The sequence below is a fragment of the Mycteria americana genome, chromosome 13 (assembly GCF_035582795.1).
Source record: "Mycteria americana isolate JAX WOST 10 ecotype Jacksonville Zoo and Gardens chromosome 13, USCA_MyAme_1.0, whole genome shotgun sequence".
NCBI lineage: Eukaryota > Metazoa > Chordata > Aves > Ciconiiformes > Ciconiidae > Mycteria > Mycteria americana.
The window spans coordinates 7,946,409-7,965,414 of NC_134377.1; the positions used below are offsets into that span (position 1 = coordinate 7,946,409).

The window sequence follows — 19,006 nt, forward strand, 5'->3', positions numbered from 1 at the left end:
GCAGCACGGACCCCCGGGGCGCGGCAGGGCAGGGCACGGCTGTCCCCGCCGGGAGCGGGAGGCCCCTGCCCTCCCCGGCAGCGGCAAAGCCCCGGCTCCTGAGGGAGCGTCGAGACAGACCCGCTTTTGTCTGCGGCCTGGCGTAATCTCCGCGGACGGCAGCCAGCACCGCCGGGCTGGGGCGGGCCGCCCGCGGAGCAGCCAAATCCCAGTCAGATGAGGAGCTCAGGCCGCAGCTTTCCCCACTCTGCGGGCTGCAGCCGTGGGGAAGCAGCGATCGAGTGCTGCAGTCGCGGGCTGTATGACAGCTGTATGACAGTCGGGAGGTATGATACCAAAGCGCAAGGTAATCGCCCTGTCCTTTTCTTTAGTAGCTGAAGGCTACAGCTAGCGGGTGACTTAACGGGTATGTTTTCTGCTCTGACTTAAATGAAGAAAGTGCATGTGCTGTGGTATTAAACGTGGGAAAGCTCTCTGTAGCCACTGTAAGGCTTTATGAAAGTCGGTCATAAAAAAGTCGTGAACCGTTGAGAAGAATCCCAATGGCTAGAGATGGAAGGCAAAAATCCGTGTTTTAATGCAATAATAATTTCATTTCTTTGGCACCTTTTATTCCTGTAGTGTAGTTTACTAAATTTTGCAAAGGAAATCAAATTCAGCCCCTACTAAGAATGGAGTACCAGCCCCTGCTGAGAGGGTCTAGCACGCACAGCAAGGTAAGCAGAACTGTCTTGGCCTCTGAAGATGGATCCTGCAGAGAGTTTATAGCTTTAACAATGATGCACAAATGTGTGAAATTCTCTGGTTGTTTCATGTTTACTTTTAAATAAAAATACATTAGATGATCAGGCTTGTAGAGTTTTGTACTTTCTGTAGACACCTAGCTGTGTTATAAAATGGAAGCTGTAAAAGCACGTTTTCTGATTCTTATGTTTTACATTGAATATAAATTGAATTTTGTTTGTGGCATGTTTCTGAAATGAGGCAAAAGTGCTTATAAACTGTCAGGAGTTAAGTAGCTTACGGAACAGATAAGGCTGCCATCCGTGCTCTAAGAAATCGGGGCCCAAACTCCAATGTGACAGGTTAGTGTAATGAGCAGACTGATTTGGGCAGGAAGAAGAACGGAGTTGTCATAACAAAACGTAAGTTATGTGATGTATGTGAACGATTCTGGGGTTTTTTTGTTAGTTCGTCTGTTTTTTGTCTCTTCTAGATTCCAGGCTGTACCCATGGGACACAAAATACCTTAACAGTATTTGGTTAATAGAAAGGTCTGAATATGCTGTGCAGTGCCTATATTTACCACCGCTAGTTTTATTTTTTTGACTGTACTCGCTGCAGCCCTCATTTATTACTCTTAATTAATTGGTTGTCGTTCAGAGAATTGCTTTGGTTGTCGTTCAGAGAAACACTTTTTATTCTCAGGAAACGTAAGGAAATACTAATTGGCTTTTACTTTAGTAAGATCAATTTCAACTTTTTCTGAATTTCAGACCTGAATGAAGGAAGTTTTGATTAATTCTCTTCAGGAAAGACACAGCTCTTTCAGAATACAGTATAGCATCTGGAATAACTCAGCATTTCTGGGAACTGGACTAAGAATGAGAATGATGATGAACTAGTCTACATACCTTACAATGAGACATTCAGGGAGTACAAGCTTATAAAAAAAAATTATGTACAGTCTTTATCTATGAAGGAGGAGGAGACTTGATCACAGAAGTGCCTTTAATATAGGAGACATTGTTGTGTTCAGCTGAAGTTAGACAAAAAGATACTATGAGATGAAATTAGGACCTAATTTTTAATGAAAGCTTTGTTAAACATTTGAACTGGATGTTATTTTTAGTATTATCATATTCAATAAAAAGTAGAGCCAAGAAGCATCACATCAGAAAGCCAAACACTGTATAAACCTCTAGAGATCTCTGACCGAGAGGCCTCATCCAAAGTATAATGTCTTATGACCAATTAGACTCTCTTGAGATTAGAATGTATCATAATAGCAGTTTCTATTGACCTTAAAACCTATCAGTCTGTGAATCTATTAGTTCCTAAATATTGATTTAGGAATGTAACTAGGTAATCAATATTGAAAAGTTAAAAAATACATGCTAATAAACTTTAGATTGAATACTATTATCAGTGAACAATATGTTGTGATTTAAGATACTAAGGTTTAGCACCTGCTAACTTGCAGACATCCAGTAATCAACTTAGGGACTTGCTGAGGGAAATAAAATGTTGTTATTTCTCACATCTTGGATGAAATGTGAGTCATAGAAATTGGGAGTTGGTTAATTCTTATACTGAGTCATTGTGCCTCTAACACCAAACAGAAACAGTCCTAACATTCTTTCATAAAAAATAGAACCATGAGCAGCGTGGTTCATGCAAGAAGCATTTACACAGTTCAGTAAATATGACGTCAGCAGTGCAATGGTTGTGTTGCCTACACTTAATCTGGGTACTTGTAATTGTTGCATCTCTGAAAGATGTTTGTGATCATGGCCAAAGTTAGTGTGAAAGGTTTCTCCTGCTGCAGGTGTTTGAGAGTTTATGTAGTTTTCTAAACAAATACTTTCACTGTTCAAAACTAAATACGTCATATATTTCACCGTGATTTTCTCCTAGGTATTATATGCATGTGAGTTCAAGGCCCTATCTCTTTTCATGCCTGTTACTCTCTTCTGTTCTCTAGTTCCCCAGCTGGACCTTGTTTCTGGCTGTTTGTGCTGTTGGAATTGGAGGGACCTTTCAGTATGGGTATAATGTTTCCATTATCAATGCACCCACCCAGGTAAAATATCATCTCTTGTTCACAGGGTTGTTTTACAGTAATGGAGGTGTCCTCTCTAACTGGCTGAGAGGCCAAATGCACTTTTACTGTGATTGCAGCAGGAACCAAGGCAGGCTTCCTCTCATATGAAGGATTCTTGTTGATTTCCAGAATGGTTTCATGTGGACTTGTTTGTGAGTACCTCCCATCAGAGGTATTCTGTGTCAGATACGCCACATAAATGCCTCTGTTAAAGTCTGTTTTAGAAGGATTAACTGAATGAATAAGTAACAGCTTCAAGTTACACTTTTGACTAAAATAGCCCAGAACATTAAGAACAGAATAGAATAGAACAGAACATTTTCAGCTAGAAGGGACCGAAAATGATCATCTAGTCCAACTGCCTGACCACTTCAGGGCTGACCAAAAGTTAAAGCATGTTATTAAGGGCATTGTCCCTTAGCAAGTCTCTCTAGAAAGCCTGTTCCAGTATTTGACCAGCCTCTCTGTAAAATGTCACCACCATTTCTCCTAATGTCAAGTTTAAACCTCCCCTGACGCAGCTTTGAGCCGTTCCCACACATCCTATCACGGGGTAACAGGGAGGATGGGTAGTTAGAGTTGTCCATCACAGGGCAGCTTACTGAGAAAGAGAGAGCCAAAAAGTTGCATCTGTAGTGCCTGAGTGTCTTGTAGGTATTTTCACCTACTTGTTACTTTTGCGTCCATTGCCATGGCCTTGAGGATTCTGCATATTTTGTGGATGACTCAAGAGGCTCTGAGCAAACAGTCTTGTGAAAGTGATGGGTATCCTTTTCTGCTGTCAGCTGATTTATTTTCTTGTGAAACTGTGAAGACTGAATTTGCTGCAACATTGTATGCTTTTTGCAAAGGTTAAAATGAGCTATTTGTGAAAGAACATGTAATATGCTGGAAACAGAGGGAGAGTCCAGGAAGTTTGTTCTGTTAAGTCTTTGCTGGCTAAGAACAGGAGCCTCTGATACATGTCAGTTCGAGTTTCTAAAGACAAATTTTAAGAAACCAAGCATGTGGAATAACAGTTTAAAGTTCTGACACATGAATACTGTAAGAAAGGTGGAAGAATATTAGAGTTGCAGAAAGGGATTTTACTATGAATTGTTGGATTACACTAAGGCAGGGAGATTTAAACCAAGTGTCAGAATGAGTCTCCTGACAGTAAAATTTGTTAGGTTACGTGAGGCCTCTGGGCTCTGAGATGTTCCTAAAAAACAGTAGGACCTACCCATCCACCCTGTCCCCCCTTCATTCAGAAGGACCTCAAAGCTCTTTTCTAGCAGTATATGGAAAGGTTATGTTTCTCCTCTAGTGGAATACAGCCTCTCCTGAGGTAGGGTATGAAAGCAAAGCTGCTCAGCAGTCTTTGAGGTGTAGGGAGGCCAAGGAAGATTCTGCTCGTCATTGGTGTTTTTAATATAATACAACTAAGGTGATATCTTTTGTTAGCTTGAACTGGTTTTCAGGATTGAGGTGCAAGTTATTTATAGTGCTATGCTGTAGGGCTACACATAATGCTACACGTTCATCATTCCTTTCTACTGCAGCATATACACAGGTTCTTAAATGAAACCTGGACTAGTCGTTACCACAAGGAACTAAATCCAGATTTGCTGACTTTTCTTTGGTCTGTCATTGCTTCTATATTTTCCCTTGGAGGCCTATGTGGAGCCCTCATTGGAGGCAGCATGGCGATTCGGCTAGGCAGGTGAGTTATAGCAACAGGCATATAGTAGCATGTTTTCCTTTCCTACTTTCGCACTGGAATATAAAGTAAATAAATGGAAAAAGAGTGGGAGAAAATGTACCTTAGGTGACTATAAATGTTTTTCACTTCAAAGCAGAGTTTCCTAGTAGAATTTTACAGTTTGTTCCTATGTGACTTTAAAAGATGAGCGCTGACTTACAGCCTTGCAGTCTAGTCTTTCCATGATATTTATTGAAATCTAAGTAGGAGTGTGCACATACTGTATGGTAGGAAACACAGGTCCCCCATACACATTTGCAGCCTTCATTCCAGTAAGGACATGCTGCGTAATCTGTAACATTTTGTGTGCATTCTGTATAGATATAGCAGAAATCAACAAAACCCCGCTCCTACCTTGTCAGGCATTTCTGTCATATTTATGCATTATCCTTATGTTTAGATATTTATTTATTTTTAATTTTATATTACTATTACTATTTATTTTATATTACTGTGTTTTATATTACTATTACTATTTTATTTTACTCATACTTATTTTTTTAAAAATATGAGTAAATAGTTGTATCGGATATCTGGATTTCCAGTGAATAGCACATTTCTTCAGTATAAAGCCCATTTTTTCCCTATTACCAGAAAGGAAAACTTTTTAAAAAACATGTTATTGCAGATTTCCTTTATGTTTTGGTGTGTTTTTTTTCCTTCTTTAGAAAAGGAGCTCTTTTGATGAATAATATTATAGCAATACTGGCCTCCATTTTAATGGGGATCAGTTTTCCTACAGGATTGTTTGAGTTACTGATTGCTGGAAGGTTTTTGATTGGCATAAATTCAGGTAAGTGATTTCCTATTCCTACTTTCAATAAACTATGGTGAATGATAAATGATTGTTACTGCTGATTCTTTAGGTATTATGGGTTTGTATGCTGCTTTGTAGATATGATGACAAAAATGTTCTGTAGTCTAACTTGGAATCTGAAGGCAGCTAAATTAATAGAGAAGTTAACTAAGTCTGATTTCCTACGTGTTTTGGTTCAGTAACTCTTGTCAAAGCAAAATCTATTAATAGGAAAATGTTTTTCCATTTACTTGCAGGTATTGGGATTTGTGTGCAGCCTCTGTATATTGGGGAGGTTGCCCCAAAACATCTTAGAGGTGGCATGGCCATGGGGACTTCCATCTTTCTGACCGGGGGGATTCTGACAGGACAAATAATTGGTTTGAGGTTAGAAATGCATTTTTTTTCCTGCCTTGTGTTACTTGCATGTAAAGAATTCCAATTCCCTGCAGCTCCCAGCAAAACACTCATTGTGTAGCATTAGTGAATCAACTTTACACAGAAAGTCTACCTGTAAGAAGAAAACCCTGCTTTTATCACCTTATTCCTACCAACTGCAAACCACCTGTACTATCTCCCCAGGGAAGTATTCTCAATTTAGATGGGTCAGCCAGAACAGCATCAGTAAAACAGGTACATTTATGCTGAGTTTGTATTTTCTGCCAGTTTCTTGCTAGAGGCAGTGGACGTTCATAAGACAGTACTTGAGAGCAAAGGAGTCATAATTTCTGTATTGTAGCACTACTGCTGGTTTTGTCTCTTGTGAGATCAGATGAAGTTGCAAGGGACTTTATCCAGTTGGATCTTTAAAAGTTTCAAGAACAGAGACTGCACAACAACCTCAAGATGAAAAGCTTCTTTCGTGAAGTCTGCTAGAAGCTTTCCACTGCCCTAAAAGCAACTTCTAGTACCCTGAGTAACAGCACATTATCTGTTTTTTCTCTGTCCCTCTACCAAAAGCACTTAGACTTCTCCTTTTTCCTTATTACTAGCTTCTGAATTAACTGATTTTGCTAGATACTTTAGGTGTGAAGTGCTACAAAATAAAGTAGAACATAAACTTCAGACTGCATAATCTAGGGTCAGTATTTAAAATGGAATACACTATTTTAACAAGTTTACATTGCCCACGACACATCATCCTGCTGATTCTAACTATCCCAATTTTAATGATTCCTTTGTATGTAATACACCTTCTCATTAGATCAGCTTTGAATGGGAGGTGGGGTCAGATAACTTTCTGAGTTCCTTTCTATCCTGAATTATTGTATGATTCTCAAAAGCAGATGGAAATGCTGCTGCCGACCTTAAGGTGAAGTCCGTATGCTATTACTTTCCCACATTGCTAGAAAACAGTGCTTTGGCAAACCTGAAAATAATGGTTAGGACCAACACAGCAATAAGCATTAGTAAAGTAGTGTTGCTCATCTCTTCTGGAGTGAAACTTGATTTCAGAGTGGCTGGAAAATATTTTCCCAACCTCATTCTGCTGAGGTTCGCAAGACGTAGGTAACTGGTTACAAGGGAACTTTTCTCGAAGGACAAACATCTTGCTCCCAAAAGTCTTCTGAATAGTCACCAATAGCTAATTACTTGGGTTTTTTTCCTTCTTTTTCCACACCTCTCCCAGAGAATTACTAGGTGGAGAATTGTATTGGCCTCTGTTGCTATCCAGCAGCTGTTTGCCAGCATTTGCCCAACTTTTATTCCTGCCATGGTTTCCTGAAAGTCCCAGATATCTTCTTATTGACAGAGGTGATGAGCTGAGCTGTGCCAAAGGTAACTTACAGCGTTTGTACTTTCTCTGTGTCTTCAGAAGGGTACAATGAGTGTATTGGGTTCCAAGATTCTCCTTTTCTCTTTATCAACACAGCACAGTTATATTGCCTAGTGCTTTTTGGCCCGCTTTTTTCCTCCAGTGGGCTTACATGGAAAAAGGGATTGTGGAACTCAGGAGTCTGTAGTGGATTGTGAACAAAACTTCATTATCTCATTTCAAATACATGTTCATGTTTTGTAACTCTCTAATGAAATCTCTAAAGGTTTAATAATTTTTCTCTTGGACGAAGTAACATACCTGAACTACTTAACCTCTCACTGCATTGTTCATTTCTCAGGTTATGTCACAGATAAGTATCAGTTACATCAGATACTTTCTTCCATTCTGTGATACTGTTTTACTTCTCTAAGAAATAATAAAAAAATAATATAATAAAAAAGAGACAGCATAAGTAGCTGAAAAATTAGAGAGCTTTTTACTGAAAAAGAGTTGATGTTAAAAAAGTGATTCATTGGCTATTTGAGCAGAAAACTCCTTATCTTCCATTTTCTAAATATTTAGTTATTTTTTAAATACCTTTTTTCCCCTGTTATATCATGTGGAAGAATGATGACAGCTTAAACTTTTCACTTTATTTTATCTTTGAGAGATCTATGATTGTTCTCCTTTTATTCAAACCCTACTCAAGAAATAACTGTAATGCGGTAGCGGTGCAGTGCTGCATAAATGAGCAAGTGAAGCCCACGTGCTACAAGAAGAATGTGAAAGACAAAAGTGCAGATTAGTTTTGATTTTCTTTATCCTGAAATTACACAGTTCTCTTTATACTGCAAGAAGAAACTGAATATCACAAGAAATTTTTTTTCACAATAGAATGGCAAAAGGAGACACTGAGGTAGCCATTTGTATCCTCACATACCATGGATAGTATTTTACTTCCCAGAGAGACCCGGTGGAATAATACTCCAAAGAGTAAAGTATCAGTCACTGTAAGTAAGCAGGTCTGATGAATTAATTCAGTTTGAAGATCTGCTAAATAAATATGAAAAGACACTCTCTAAAATAGTAGCTAAGTAATAAAATTGAGAAGACAGAAAAACTTAAAAGAGATCCTAATGTACAAATGTGGACAAGAAAATACTCAATCACATATTTTTCAGAAATGTGTTCAGTGTTTCTACTTCTGCCTGGTAGGATCATTCTGATGTAGTTCACAGTGACATAAAATGACACTTGTGATCCCTGGATCTTCCGTTTAAAATGCTAAATAAATGAGAGAAATGAACAAGGGAAGTTTACCTTGTTGGCATTTGATAGGGTTGTATTTAATTCAATTTTCATTGTATGCATAAATAAAGGAAAAACATTTCTTCTTTTGCTTTTCTTCTGTTAATTCTTTTAAAGTGCTATTGATGAGCATATGAATTTTTACCTGTCCGTAAAAGGTATTCGTAGATAGAATAGTATATCTTGTGGAAGGATCTTCAACAAAGGAAGTGAAAGAGGGTTATTAATTCATGGAAGCCTTTAGGCCAAGGTAAAATTTGTTAGGAATTACAAAAGAAGCAGGGTTCACAGAGAGAGGTGAAATCTTGTATTATACTGGGTAATTAAAAAACAAACAGAGAAAAAAGTTATGTTTTTAGATAAAGCCATCTGTGCCTGCAGGCCTGTCTCCTTCCCACCCCCCAAGTTTGTCAGCTGATCTAATAAAAATCTCTCTGCTTACCTTGCCCAAGAATATTTGTAGACCATCACAACTGCAAAAGCACAGTAACTACAAATGACCTATAGAGTTAATTCTGTCTAATGTGGAAGCCACAGAAAAGATGACCATAATGTCCCTTTCGGATTATGATATAGTTTGGGCTTCATTAAATGTAATTTTTTAAATGTAAGTAAAGCTTGCAATCTCCATATCATATTCAAGTCTTTCCCTCTCATTTTTTTTTAAATAACATAATCATGGATTGTTTTTTCCCAAGAATTGTGGTTGCTCCTGAACTGATACTGGAGAGTGGCTAGAGCTTCAAGCTGGTTACGCTGTTAGTGGTAACAATAGCATTGGAAAGTTTGCTTTCAGGATCATCAAAAGTTCTACTGTTGCCCTTAAGTAGACAAATTGTCACTTACGATATATTTAATCTTGAAGATTTTAGAGGAACTGATGTGATGTACTCTTAGGTTTTAGGACCCGTAGTAAAGATTTTAGTCTTGCATCCAAATGACTTCTGATAATGCTTGCCTTAGAAGAATTACTTACCGTCTTTACTCCAGTTCACTAAATGTGTTCCACTGGCAAAATTAAAGACAGGGACATAACAAAAGACTTGATATCTGCCTAGAATTTAAGCAAAAGACTTCAAACTGGTTAGAATGTCCTTTAATGAAAAGACTATTTGGAGGTCTGTGGTTCAGATATAAAACACTTGAAAATATTTTGCTTGGTGAATATTTCAAAGTCAGATGTTCCTCTAAAAAAAGCAAAGTAATGCCACCGAAATCTCCAGATCCACCACAGGAAAAATGTTGGAAAACCAGCAAGCAGAAAACAAGTCTCAAAGCAAATGACTTTTTTCCCAGCTTCCTAAAGCAGAAAGTTTTCATATCCTACCAAAAGCCAGGTCATTATGGAAAGCGATGATTTTCCAGAAGTTGTGGTCAATAGGTAAACATAATAAAATTTATTTTCTTCTTTTTTTAGCTTTGAAGCGATTTCATGGTTCTTCAGAGGACTATCAAAGGGAGATGGAAGACATCCAGCGGGAATGTTTTGCCTTACATGGGGAGAAACCCAAGAAGCCCTGGCAATTATTCACGGATCGTGGTGTGAGATGGCAGCTCATTACTGTGATTGTGATGACTATGGGCCAACAGCTCAGTGGGATAAATGCTGTAAGATTTCCTACATACAAACAGCTTAAATAATTATTTTATTTCTGTCTGTTTTTCAACCTTTTATTAACATGAAGGATCCACATAGAGAAGCTCAGAGAAATGGGATAAGTGGGAAAGAATATCTTTGTATTATTTCTGTGTTTCTCTTTTTTTTTCATTTTTCTTTTTTCATTTCTCTGTTTCTGGTATGTAAATTTCTTTAAAGAATGACTTAATACTTGTGTTTACATCTTCTGAAAAAGTAAATAAAGGTGAATCAGCTTATCTCATTGTGCCTGGTTTAAGAATGTGAAGTATGTTCAGTAAGTTGAATAATTATATTTGCTTTTATGATAGCAGTATATTTACCTAGACATGAATTTAACGGATTCTTCTTGCTGTTTACATCAAATTAATAACTCACAATATAAAATACATTGAGCTGTATGTTTAGTATGAACTTGACTTTGTTTCCAGCTGATGATTTAACTACCGGGAATGCTCCATATTTTTTTTCTGTTGTAGATTTATTTCTATGCAACTTACATTTTTGAACAAGCTGGGATCTCAGCAGAAAAAATCCCGTATGTGACACTCGGCACTGGAGCTTGTGAATGCCTCACAGCCCTCACCTGCGTAAGTAACAATTTATTCTAGCTCCTAGCATAGAGAGTAACGATTCTTCTTGAAGAAGAACGTTGGTAAATATGAGATCAATGTAGTAACAGAAAATTATGTCTTGTCCGCAGGGTTTACTGATAGACTACGTGGGAAGAAGATGTCTCATCATCGGGGGTTATCTCCTTATGACCCTTTGGAGCATTGTTTTAACATTCTCTCTGACTTACCAGGTGTAAAGAAGCACTCATTTATATTACATGATATGACTACAGTGAGTGAAAATCTGTGACACTCAAAAGAAGCTGGAAGATAAGAGCTGCATAGGCTTAAACAGCAGCATAAAAAGTGACAGCAATTGAAAGATTTGATCAATTCTGCAGCCATGTTTCCCTAAAATAAGAGAATGCTCTCAGCTAAGATTTGATCATGTATTTGTCTTAAAGCTGCAGCTGTGTTTAATGCTGACAAAACTGATGACAAAACGGCGTTTATTCTAGCTTTTAAAGTAATTTTAGGATTAAATACTATATAGTGATGATAGCAAGCATCAGGGTCCACTTCAATCACTTAATTGTAAAGCAAACAGTCATACAAAAAATATTGTAAAGGTGCCGAAATTCAAAAGACACTTAAATCCATTAAGTGTAAATTCACAAAAACTATTGGAAACTCACTAGAGATATTCACAGTGCCTTAAATTTATCACGCGAAGACAACATCCTGCCTTGCTTTTTGATGTAGCATAAAGAGATGCATCGTAAATCGTTCTGCATACTGCATCAGCTCAAATAAGGCAGCCCCACAAACCTCCTGAAATGAACGTTTAGAGGAAATCTGTCTCTACATTTGCAGAATGTACTATACTAAATATTTATCGTTACCTTTTGGTAGTCCAAGCAAGATGATGTAGGTGTTGCTCCAACAGTGAGCAACTCGATTTAGTCAGTATTTGGTTGCCTGATAAATCCTTATCTGACAAAGGTAGGATTAAAAAGCTGCAATTCTTTCCCTATCCCACGCCATCAGTGTTCGGAGCTGGCTTTTTGGTGGGTCACGTGCAGCCATGTTGCAGGGCTGATGTTTGGAGGGGCAGTAGGGTCAGGGGCTGCACAGACCTGCAAGCAGGCACCTACAGTAATTTCTGTGTGGCTGGAGTAAAGTAAGCTGCTAGGGCAGGCAAAAAGTTGAACGAGCCAGCCGTTAGGCAGAGGCCTAGGTGTAATTATTTTATTATAACTTTTGTAAATTTCTTGGTTTGCTTTTGCATAATAGGATTTCAAGCTTAGGTTTGCTATTTCCAGTGCACCTATTTTCATATGTATATAGTAATCCTAATGTTTCTTTACTGCACCGTCAGTATTTATGTATACATAAATAATGTGATGAGAAGTCTGTTCATGCAGTGAAAGTGCTTAATGACATCTAACTCGTGGGATCAGTATAAAATACCAAAATAAACACTGGCAAAATGTTAAACTAGTAACAACACATGATTGTTATATTCAATATTGGTGTAAATTTTTAGCCTTGGAGGACTAATTATGAATCTAGACAGAAGTACTAGACTCCATTTAGTAAAAATTATTGCACGAACAATATTTAATTTCTCTGAAGCAGTACCATTAAATAAATTAGCCGCAAACAGCCACGAATGACTGTTGGTCTTAGTTGCAATAAAATAGCAAAAGGAAATGTAACTGTTAAGCCAAACTTTAAAACTGGATTATCAAAATCTGAACTAAATCTTCTTGTTCTCTTCTGTTCCAGGAGCTGTACTCATGGGTGCCTTATGTGGGCATGACGTCTGTATTTGCCTTCATCTTGAGCTTTGGGTTGGGACCAGGTATTGCACAGTAATGAATGTTTTAAAGTGGTGAAATGTGTGTCTGGGGCTGGGGGGGAACGTCAGCAGCTCTGCTGTGTAAGCCAGGCAGTAAGTATTTATTGTGAGGCTGCTGATGCTCCGGCTAAGGAACGCAAGTGAGCCCGTCTCATCAGGACAGTGTAGTTTCCCACAGCCTGAAACTGAGCAACTCAATTTTTCTGGCATTGGAAATGCCACAAATGGATGTTTAGCATCATAACCTATTCTGTTTCTGAAACTCATTCCCCCAGGTGGCATAACAAATACTCTGATAGCTGAATTATTTATACAGTCTTCACGTCCTGCTGCTTACATTATAGGAGGGACTATTAGTTGGATTAGTTTCTTCACAATTGGAATGCTCTTCCCCTTCATAGTGGTAAGTATGCATAACATTTTCCTAATTGCCTCACCTCCCATTTAATCTTCTCTCAGGTTCCATCAAATTGCTTTTTCTTACACAGTAACACTTGAACGTAGGATGCATACTACCCCTCAACTGAGTATAACGAGATTCAGTCCCTCTTAAATATTTTTTAGATAACAACAAAAAATAAAAAACATGATAAATGAAAATTAAAAGGAATGCATGGGGGCAATTTTCAGGTTCAGATTAAAAAAATGGAAAAGGTATCAAAACTAGAAAAACTTAATCAGATACTGAGATTCAAATAACACATTTCTTAATAGTGCCTTGTGCTTTTGTGTCAAAGTGAAGTAGAAGTAGTACCTGGGGCTAGTGGTTCACATCTTCTCTGAGAGCTCACTAAACTTACATATAGAGGGTTCTGTGATCAGGAAGATTATTAAGAAAAACAATATAGGCTTTCATTTCTAGCTTTGTATTTTCAGTTATAGTACTTATTCTTGAAAAATGCATTCTAGCAAAATATGCAGGAACAGCACGCAGCAGGTATCTTGATGTGACAGTCCTTTCTTCTTGGTTGAACTCTGCTTCTCAGTAAGGTAGTTGTTTTTTTAATGGATAGCATTGAAAAATATTAATAAACATTCAGAAAAAGATAAATCACAAAATATGCAACAGCTTAGTAGCAAATGCTGACTTGTCATTTGTGAATTGTTTAGTGTGTGTTTAAATGGGTGTTTTTTTTGGTTTTTTTTTTTTTTTTTTTTTAAGACTTCCAAGTGCATTGCACAGCACTTGGTAGTCTTTTATCAAAAAAAAAAAAAAATTAAAAGTTCCATGTAAAGTAAGGAAAGGTCGAACATCTTTTTATTAAAAATATCTGAGCAGCAATGTTAGGTGTGAATGGAAAAAAAAAAGCTTTTTAATTTCCCAAACCCACTGTTACACTTGAAATATGTTGCAATCAAATACATTTTATTTTCAGACTGGACTGAAGCAGTATTGTTTTCTGGTGTTCTTACTGGAGTGTTCCTCAGTTGCTGCTTTCATCTTCCTTGTAATTCCTGAGACAAAAAACAAATCTTTTCTGGAAATCAAAAAGGAATTCCACAAGCTTAATTTTGGAAGAAATACCAAAAAAAAGGAAACAGAGCTTTATGAAAGAAGACAACTCCACGATGAATTTTTAAAAAATTCTGTGTAATTTCACAGCTGTAACAGAACTTCAATGGGAATTATGGACAGCGCCTTCTAAATTAGCAGTGTAATATCACAAACAGCTTGTAATACCATGAACAAGTAGCTTATTAAATCCTCCTGTATATTTAGAGGAAGTTTAAGTAAAGGCAAGTTAATCTTTCTGAAATGCTGTTAAAACATATATTGCTGAGATGATATTAAAAGCATATTATATTATACATAGAAGACTCAATGTTTAGATACAACTTGATGTTGTAGGGACACAGAAATGCCAGGAGAGGGTGTTCAATGAGTTCCTCCCCCCTGGCAGATTTCTTCAGATAATTCAGTAGCTTTTATTTTTATTTTTAGCTTTTATTTCAGTAGCTTTCTTTTATTTCTTATATAAGCCCCTTCTTAAGATTCGGGTAATCAAGCATGTTATTGCATTACTGAATAAAATATTGTGAGGCATTAAAACCCAAACAAGAACTGACCTACTGAGAAACCGGTATTTGAAATATTCCACTTTATATATAAATTGGGGTCTGTAGTTGCCGTTTTTCACTTAAATAACTTCTTTGAAAGATTTATGGATGTTCCTCATCTAGTATGACTACTGTAACTGTAGAAAGATAGTACAGCACCTATCTGAATTACTGTTATTTGTAATACAGTTTATTAGAAAGACTTGTTTCCTGAAAGGGTACTAATAAAAGTTTCTGGGGTTTGAGTTTGGGTTTAGTTTTTTGCCCTAACCTAGCATCTTAACATTTTAAACTGTGCAACAGGGTAAAACCTCTTCTGGTTTTGACGGTCAATTCCTGGCAGACTGAGACCAACATCACAAAAAGCACTAAGCAGCAGAAAGGACAGATGCTAGGAATTAAATACATTTCACCTTAAGGGTTTTTCAAGATGGTCTTATAGAACACACACACGGAGACTACAGAGAGCTTGAAGGACCTATTGAATGAGCTTTCTGCGTAATCTCCCAACATTTCGTCCAGGACTCTTTCTCAACTGAAAATAAATTCTTCCTATTTGAGTAGTCAAAAAGTAAGAAATCATTACATACGGTGTTTGTGTGCCTCTCTGATACTCCTTTCCGTACCTGTAACTGCTAGGACAGCAGTCCTGCCTTACCTATTACAACTTTTCCTGGTTGTAAGCATTTCCCGATTCCATCCGTTACTTAATAAGTGCCACAGTAAGCACCAGATTTCTTTTATGTTTATCTTCCTTCTCTCAGAATTAAAGCTTTTCATGAAAACGTAGGAAGCAAACACCATTTTTCTGATTTTGGTAACTAAATCAGCTGTTTAATTGAAAATAACATTAACTCTTATGGTAAAGGAGGCAGTATCAGGAAGGGATCTTCTTGTTCTTTAGTTTATCCTCTAAGTTTGCAAAATATTTCATTTTGGCTAGAAGCTTCTTAGCTTCTTGAAGATCATCTGAAATGAAATAAAACATTACTAGTTTACAGAGGGAGGGCTGAATTTTCATTTTCAAAATGAATCTCAGGATTTCAATGACAGCACCCGTTTCAGTACTAAGAACTGCAAGTTCTAAGGAGCCATACACTATTAAAACCACGTTGCCTATTATTTTCATATGGTTTTGGATGGTTTTGGAACACCTCAACTGAAGTGCTCCACAAAACATGCAAAAATGTACAATTTAGAAAAGGAACGTGACACGAATACCCTTTAACGACTCTTCTGTAAAGTGGCTATAGTATTGATGTAGCCACTGGGGAATTTTAAGAATATAGACAAGACAAACTTTTTTTTTTAATGTATGTAATTAGACCAACTGCCATCACTGAAAAAATGCAAAACGTGTAGGACTCTGGTACCGATAGTGTCAATTCCAAAACGGATATTGAAACAGTTTCTCCTTAATTAAACTATTGGAGGGGAAAGGTGGTTTATCACCTATTGACAAGGATAGATGCAGCACAATCCTTAACTTGTAGTACAAAGAGTGATGGATTGTAAGGTTATAATTCTTTACATGCAGGCCTAGCCAGCACTACTTTGCGTTTGATGTTTTACAATTACAACACACTACTACATAAATCTAACAATAAAAGCATTCCAAGACCCAGGACAGAAATGTAGAGGTTTCTTCCCAGAGTAAGAAGCTAGTCTGGAATGGTTCAAGCTCCTGCCTGTCAACTCGTTGTGGAACAAAGTTATGTTGATTATTGCACAGGAAGCCCCTAAAACCTGAGCCTAAATGGGGCATCAGGTCTTTTCTTGCCATACAGCTTCAGTGGCAAGCAGCAGAATTGTTCCTGTCTTGACGTTCACTGCAGAGAACAGCACCCGCTACTCTGTTGACAGCTTCAGGTCTGCAGAGCAAAATCTCCCAAATTCAAGTTTGAAACCTCAGAATAGGCGGTAAGTTTGATTAAGAAAAGAGTCTGTCCTTCCCAGTATTCTGGGAAACAAACAAACAAACAATTCTTAGCATCTGCATTCCCACTTGAAGTGATCATTTTCATGCAAATTGAATTAACTGGAACTTTCGTACTGGATTTTTTTTTTTTTTTAAATTTAATGTGAGGTTCTGAATTTCCTGAATCAGCAGAAAGGTCAGCTTAGATGTATTTATTCTAAATACCAAACAAAGAACACTTGTTTATGCAGTATTTCTGTTCTGTAGTTCAGGAAATATTTGCCCATAAGAGAATGTGGGTTTTTTAAGCATTTATAACTGATATGTATGGCAGCTAAATACTTCATAGAAATAGCTACCTCTTTCAAAAGCTGCAGTCACTTCTTTGGTCAATTCTTCTTGTTTAACTGTAAAACAAATTATTTCATTCACATTTTGTTCCATACTTAGTATATTTAATACCACTGCATTCTGATAGTCTGTGGTGGGAAACTTAATTACTAGTCTCATAGTCTTCTAGGAGCTAAGAGAAGTTTCCATAATATTGCTGTCAATTTTTTTTTAACATTGTAATTTCAAACAGGTATATTTCTTTGTTTAAACAGGTTTACAGACAGCAATTCCAATGCAAATCAATGGTCACTGACTTCCCAGAAATCTAACTTACTTTTGGTGTATCAGTTCACCCTGCTACAGTTAACTTTCTGCTATTCTACTTAGTTTTTATTCTAGTTATTCTAATTGCTTTTGGCACACTACTGTTACTGCTAAGAATTAAATATACCGATTAGAATTAGATATACCCAAGAATTAAATATACCCAAAACTCAACGTTTTGGGTATCACCAACAATATAAACAAGAAAGTTGCTTGTATAAGGATAATAACCACTTAATATAATGGTTGCTAAGTTGAAGAAGGTGAAAGAAATACAATGTCTGTATAAATGAAGAAATTATTTCATGTGGTCAGTCAAGCATTTTATTAAACTTCATTTTGAGTGGCCTTTCTTTTAGAACAGTCTACTTGCCCTGATCTGCTGAAGGTTGCATAGGAAGTTCCTTTTTATAGTCAATATAAGTACCTGTTTTGCCATCAGAATAGGTACTGTTATACAGATTTTCTCAAGCCAGATTTGATGTTTAGGTGGCATAAACTGGTAAAGGCAACATTGTTTTTTGGGGGGCAAGCTCTTGCAGCGAGTCAGTTCAAGACTAATGCAAGTCAGAGATACTAAAAGAAATACACTGCAAAAACCTTCAGAGAGACTCTTGTGTCATACAAGGTACAGTAAATCAGTTCTGTACAAAACCCTCAAATCATAACCTACCTTTAATTAAAGTTTCAATTTCTTCAAGGATATCCTCATTTTTAGGCTCTGCTAATTTCTCATTAATTTCCATGATTTCCGTGAGAAATACTGAGTCTGCATCACAGTCTGTCTCTTGTGCTGGCTCTACTCCACTCAGCTCCAGCTGGTGAAGAAAATGGCAATTTGGAAATACACATTCTTACATCTATTTCAATGTGAATTATTTTCTTGAATGTTAAGTCTTTTAGTAGGGCTCACTCAGACTCACACCTGATAAACTTCCGGTTTAGTCCATGAAATGTGCACAGAGTCAGTCTTACAATTAACTCCATAGGTAGACCATAAACATCAGCAGTTAACCAAAGCAAGAAAAATGTAACGAAGGCTGCCAAGGGCCAGGCTGAAATTTCAAAGGAACAGCCCCAGCCAAAAACAATGCGTGATGATGCAGGAAACAAATTCGTGTAACATGAACAGCAAATGAGACGGCAATAAAACGTTAAAGACGGCAATAAAACGTTAAAGAAAAGAGAGGAAAAGCTGATAATTTTAGACCAGCTTGTTTTTGGTCTTCCTTCAATCCCTGGTAATCCTCTTCTTCAGAGGAGCACAAATTAGCATGTTAATGATGGAGTCAAAGGTCTGATTCATTACATTACCATCAGCAGCCCCAGCCACCTATGATTAGTTACAGGAATATTGATAAAATACGTAATGGACACCTTACTAGATAGAGGCCACGGCTCAAAGGGTTCAGGAGGGTTTGGTAGGCCTTGTTAATCAAGGAGGAGTGTTGCTCAGAGTAGTACTGTTCTTTCTGCGAATGGACGATAAATAATAGTAACAAGTTAATAACAAGGGGCAAAATACATTACACTTTGTTAGCTGCAGACAAACAGCGTTCTCACAACAACACACGTGTGTAAAACTGGAAGTCGGCTTTTAACAGAGACAGGAAGAGCAGGGCTGCCTGTTCCTGTCAACTGTGTCACCTCACGCAACTAAGATCTCAAGAACCACAGCAGCCCCTTATCGCCATCCTCCGCCGCAAATCTGTGAGTAGAAGTCTCTTCTAAGCATCAGGAAATAAAAAACGGAGAGTCCCTATAACCCCACGGCAGGAGGGCGGCGGGGACCCGGCGCTCTGCTTGGCAGGGCCGCCCCCCGGCCCCCGGCGCCTAACGCGAAAGGTGGCTTCTTCCCGCGCGGAGCCCCGCGGGCCCCGCCGCCGGGCCTCGG

The 19,006-nt window shown here is 37.7% G+C and overlaps 3 protein-coding genes across 14 annotated transcripts in view; 2 read left to right on the forward strand and 1 right to left on the reverse strand.

The window, feature by feature from the left end:
- On the forward strand, window positions 1-15,132 carry LOC142416658 (solute carrier family 2, facilitated glucose transporter member 11-like). Of its 9 annotated transcripts, XM_075516453.1 has the most exons (13): window positions 207-346; window positions 622-716; window positions 2,705-2,803; window positions 4,366-4,526; window positions 5,234-5,358; window positions 5,619-5,748; window positions 6,992-7,140; window positions 9,846-10,036; window positions 10,544-10,654; window positions 10,768-10,869; window positions 12,407-12,482; window positions 12,755-12,882; window positions 13,856-14,782. In XM_075516453.1, the coding sequence occupies exons 2-13, from the start codon at window positions 672-674 to the stop codon at window positions 14,072-14,074; spliced, it is 1,536 nt and encodes a 511-aa protein (XP_075372568.1). In that variant the 5' UTR covers window positions 207-346; window positions 622-671; the 3' UTR covers window positions 14,075-14,782. The 9 variants fall into 9 exon arrangements, with proteins under 9 accessions (XP_075372569.1, XP_075372574.1, XP_075372577.1 ...); XM_075516454.1 differs by lacking the exon at window positions 622-716 and having other exon boundaries at window positions 1-346; XM_075516460.1 differs by lacking the exon at window positions 13,856-14,782 and adding an exon at window positions 14,841-15,132 and having other exon boundaries at window positions 208-716.
- The window catches only part of HSCB (HscB mitochondrial iron-sulfur cluster cochaperone), a 5,695-nt gene continuing 509 nt past the window's right edge, over window positions 13,821-19,006 (reverse strand). The window contains exons 3-6 of one of the 4 annotated variants that reach the window (XM_075516465.1): window positions 18,495-18,584; window positions 17,786-17,930; window positions 16,815-16,862; window positions 13,821-13,957 (exon numbers count right to left, since the gene is read on the reverse strand). In XM_075516465.1, coding sequence (XP_075372580.1) covers window positions 13,917-13,957; window positions 16,815-16,862; window positions 17,786-17,930; window positions 18,495-18,584 — 324 coding nt within the window. In that variant the 3' untranslated portion in view covers window positions 13,821-13,916. Of the gene's footprint in view, window positions 13,958-15,139; window positions 15,507-16,228; window positions 16,498-16,814; window positions 16,863-17,785; window positions 17,931-18,494; window positions 18,585-19,006 lie in introns of those variants that run through there. The other 3 variants (XM_075516464.1, XM_075516463.1, XM_075516466.1) reach the window with 3 other exon arrangements.
- The window catches only part of CHEK2 (checkpoint kinase 2), a 22,524-nt gene continuing 22,245 nt past the window's right edge, over window positions 18,728-19,006 (forward strand). Inside the window, exon 1 of the mRNA XM_075516450.1 lies at window positions 18,728-18,822. The gene's annotated coding sequence lies outside the window, so the exon portion shown is untranslated. The remainder of the gene's footprint in view (window positions 18,823-19,006) is intronic.